This window comes from Arachis hypogaea, chromosome 1, assembly GCF_003086295.3.
Source record: "Arachis hypogaea cultivar Tifrunner chromosome 1, arahy.Tifrunner.gnm2.J5K5, whole genome shotgun sequence".
Classification (NCBI taxonomy): Eukaryota; Viridiplantae; Streptophyta; class Magnoliopsida; order Fabales; family Fabaceae; genus Arachis; species Arachis hypogaea.
The window spans coordinates 30012269-30016766 of NC_092036.1; the positions used below are offsets into that span (position 1 = coordinate 30012269).

Genomic DNA, 4498 nt, shown 5'->3' on the forward strand with positions numbered 1-4498 from the left:
GGCAACAATAATAATGCTTTCCTTAGTATTATCTTTTTTGTCTCTATAATGATGGAATTGAAAGTACAATTTCTCTTGTTTAGGACACCCATATTCATGTCCTTACACTTGTTTTATTCGCTATTTATTTATAGATCATTTTTTTCAAACACAATTTTTACATAAATTATTACAACCTATATATTACACATGAAAAACGAATACACATAATAATCTCATAAAAACCAAAATAGTAGTTATATATATATATATATATATATATATATATATATATATATATATATATAATGCTACGATTATGTAAGTGTATATATATTAGCTAGTAGTAGTAATTTACAGATTGCGGCTAAGTATATACTATGCTTAATTAAATTGAAATTATGATGAGACTTTGGCATCAGGAGATTCAAAATAGGAGATTGAAATCAGTTCAGATATATACTTGTCATTTGCATCGTCAGTATCACCATTATTATTTGCAATTGCAACTTCATCTGATTTCTTGCTGTGATCGAATGCAATAGAATAATCCAGAATATTGTTATCATCGGGTAAGAAGTTAGAGATAGCAATAAGCGACTCACGTGTTTCCACCTCCATAGGCTTTTCCATCATCTACGATATTACTTTAGAAAATTTGATGATGTGATACTTCCTACAAACTGAAACCCAAAATTGTTCTTCAGATCATAATCTAAGAAATGATCAGAGCAATATTTGTATGCTTTAATTATAATTATCCAATATTTATTATAACTTTCTTGCTAGTGTATGTCTATTAATCTATTTTTTAATTATTTATTATGTTATAATTGAAGTAGTAACAATATAAATCATTAAAAATAAGGTACGTAGTTACTTATTCCACTAATTATGTAAATATCATCCTTTAAAACTATTACCAATACTCCATTGTTTTGTATAATATTTTTTTGGGAGGGTTTTCTTTATGGGGAAATCTCGAAAATTGGTTTCGAAATTTTAAAGCCCCAACAAAATATAAAGAATTTTTTCACAAATAAAATACTTTAATTTATTATTATAAAAAAATTAGTGGTATATTGATAATATATAATAATGGCATTTAAATAACTAGTTAACTTTTAAATAGTGGCAATTAGATTAATAAGCCAGAGAGATATTGAATCATGGGTATTCTCACGTTTTCCCGTTTGTTAGTAGTTCGTTGATTATTTTTGTTTAATAATGAGAATGTAAGAAGTCTTCCTGGCTTGGGTCCTAAAAGAAAATAGAAAACTTTCATCCACTACGGAATAGAAAGTTTAGTGGGGGAAAATGTATACTAGCTGTTGAATGAAGAACACTAAACTAAAAAATTTGGTGAAATGAGAGAAATGGATGCTTAATTAGTATGGTTAATTAAGTACGATCTTGTAGGTATAACCCAAAAAAGTTTTTCGTCCTCAATTCTTTTTTTATATAAAATCGTCTCTAAGATTTAAAATCAAATTTTAAAATCGTCATTTTTATTTAAATATTAAAATTTTGGATTAAATTATCCATAACAAAAAAATTTATAAAATAAAAAAAATAAGAGAAGAAGAATGTTTCTGCTCCTACAAAAGGAGAAGGGAAGAAGAAGAAGAAAGAGAAGAAGAAAAAGCTATCTACCACGATCTACCTCTACTTCTGTTTTTACAGCCAAAAATTTAAAACAAAGTTAAACCTTAGGACGATTTTAAAACTAAATTAAACCTTAAAGATTATTTTGTATGCAAAAAAAGTTGATGATGAAAAATATTTTTGGCCTATATACCTTAGAAATCAAAATCGTAATTAACCTTAATTATTATTATTATTATTATTATTATTATTTGTGAATTTAATATTCATTAATTAGTCACCTTGCTTTCTAAGTTCCTTTTAATTGAAATATGATTGTTAAATGAATAAAGTGTGATGAAATTATTATAACCAAGAAGACTTTTAATTTCAATTGTTTTAGATAGTTAATTAATCAGCTCCATGAAGGGAAGATTATAAAGAATTGAGTTTGTTACAAAATCTATAACTTCCTACAAAATCATTTGTTCCCATTTACCTAAAAAAGCATATCATCAATAATGCAACCGGAAAATTGTGATAATAAAAAGTGACTAGTACATTTTTTAGTTCGATTGGAGAGTAGTTAATTTTTGAATTTTTTTTATTTTAAATCTTAAATTTTATATTTTAAATACTAAAACCTAAACCCTTGAAAAAAAATGGAAGTTAAAGAAATAATTTTTCAAAAAAAAAAGTTAATTAATATTGCTATCAATGAATATCAGTTAACAGTCCAATTATACATCTAAGTATTTTTTTATTCAAATCCAATCAAGTAGACCCAAATTCAACAAAAATCACTTTCAGTACACCAGCGTATACACACGCGCATTTCAATAACGTTTCTTTGTCTTTGTCTTCGCGTTCTTTCATTTTCGCATTCTTCCTTCTTCTTCTTCGCCTCCCTCCTTCTTCTTTTTCAAGTTCCTTCTTCGATCTTCTTCACATGTTTTCTCTCAATCGTCATTCTTTTATTGTTGCTATTGTTACTGTATTTTTTCTTTTCCTCTTTTTAATTGAGGTTCATTTGGATTCAAAAATGAATTCGATGTATTTTTATTGATGATTGAGTCTTTTTGACTGCTTGTTCAAAATTAAACTAATTTCGATTCATTTGTGAATTAATTGAGGTTCACTTGATGCTGCTGATAAGTATTGACCAAAATTTTTATTTCTTAAGTAATTTCGGTTCATTTATTAATTTAATTGATGTTCATTTGGATGCAGAAATAATTGTATATGTTTTTGTTGATAACTGAGTCTTTTTGACTGCTTGTTCAAAACTAAACTAATTTCGATTCATTTGTGTGTTAATTGAGGTTCAGTTGATGCTGTTGTTAAGTTTTGATCAAGTTTTTTATTCTTTAAGTAATTTTGGTTCATTTATTAGTTTATTTGAGGTTCATTTAGATCCAGAAATGAATTCGTTGTATTTTTGTTGATGATTGAGTCTTTTTAATTACTTGTTCAAAACTGAACTAATTGAATGGAATGGAGTGGAATCTAATGCCATTGAATAAAGTAATAATGAATAATTTCATTCTTCTTTACTAAAAAATTGGTCAATACTTATCAACAGCAGCAAGTGAATCTCAATTAACACACAAATAAAACGAAATTAGTTCAGATTTGAACAAACAGTAAAAAATACTCAATCATTAACAAAATACACCGAATTCATTTTTGGATCTAAATGAATCTCAATTAAACTAAGAAATGAACCGAAATTACTTAAATAATAAAGAAATTGGTCAATACTTATTAGCAACATCAAGTGAACCTCAATTAACACACAAATGAACCAAAATAAACTAAGAAATGAACCGAAATTATTTAATGATGGTATCAGAGAAAATCAGAACTAATAAAGATGTTAGCAAAATGTTGGTGTTATTGGTGATGATGATAACGAAGAAGAAGAAGAAGAATCTACGTGTGCGAATTAAGAAGAAGGAGAAAGAGGAGAAGAAGGGAAGAAGAAGAACCTAAGTGTACGAAATTGGAAGAAGAAGAAGAAAAAAGAAAAATAGAGGAGAAGGAGGAGAAGAAGAATGAAACAGAAAAGGAGAAAAAGAAGAAAAAGGAAGCACGTGATTTGAAAAAGTTATAACAATTTAGTTAGACTTAGTTAAGTGTTTTGCTTGGATGTAGAGCTTTATTAATCAGTTAAATACCCTTTTCTTTTTCGCTTTATAGTCTTAATCCTTGAATTAGTATATTCCTACATGAATAAAATAAAATAAAAATATTTGGTAATCAAAATAAATTAGCCAAAAACAGTTAGAATTTTTTTATTTAGCATTCATTAATTGTTGCAATAACAACAATTAATAAATACTAAATAAACCAAATTTTAACTATTTTTTTGTGTTCCTAATATTACCAAAAATAAAATATTACTTTAAAAGAAGATAATTTCTGACAATACATGCAAAATTTGTTGCATGCAACAAAAATAAACTCCGAGTAAAAGTTACAAAAAACTGATTTTGATTCCAAATAGTTCAAATCAAAATACAAAATCTTGGTTCTCAACAAGAAAAATTAAGGTGAAAACATCATTATATTAATATTATTTTGATTCGTACCTTTTAAAGTTGTCTTGGAGGTTTACGAAGATGACTTCAAAATCTTGTTTTTCAACAAATCTAAATTTTTCCGCAAGGCTTTGAAAAGCGAATTGCATTTGAAGATCATAAATTTTGAAAATGTTTCGAAATTTAAGGGATAAATGAGAAGAGAATTATGAGCCTCTTTTTCTTTGTTCTTATTCAAGTCCAAGCAAACGGTTTTGCGAGAAACATGCATGTTATTTGCCCTACTAATAATATGCCATTTTAATTTATACTTAGAAAATTAGAGTATTAGACTATATATCTTATCTATGAAAATTTCTTGTGTGCTCTATTTAACACATCTCTTTAGCTCATCC

The 4498-nt window shown here is 26.5% G+C and overlaps 1 protein-coding gene across 1 annotated transcript; it reads right to left on the reverse strand.

Annotated features, from left to right (window-relative positions):
• Nucleotides 1–297: 297 nt before the first annotated feature.
• On the reverse strand, nucleotides 298–4279 carry LOC112709917 (uncharacterized). The gene is made up of 2 exons (XM_025761952.2): nucleotides 4155–4279; nucleotides 298–662 (listed from the first exon to the last, which is right to left on the reverse strand). The coding sequence occupies exon 2, from the start codon at nucleotides 613–615 to the stop codon at nucleotides 379–381; it is 237 nt and encodes a 78-aa protein (XP_025617737.1). The 5' UTR covers nucleotides 616–662; nucleotides 4155–4279; the 3' UTR covers nucleotides 298–378.
• Nucleotides 4280–4498: the final 219 nt, after the last annotated feature.

Bases quoted from the DNA above. Each gene is read 5' to 3' on its own strand.
- LOC112709917 (XM_025761952.2), bottom strand. From the start codon at position 615: ATGATGGAAAAGCCTATGGAGGTGGAAACACGTGAGTCGCTTATTGCT.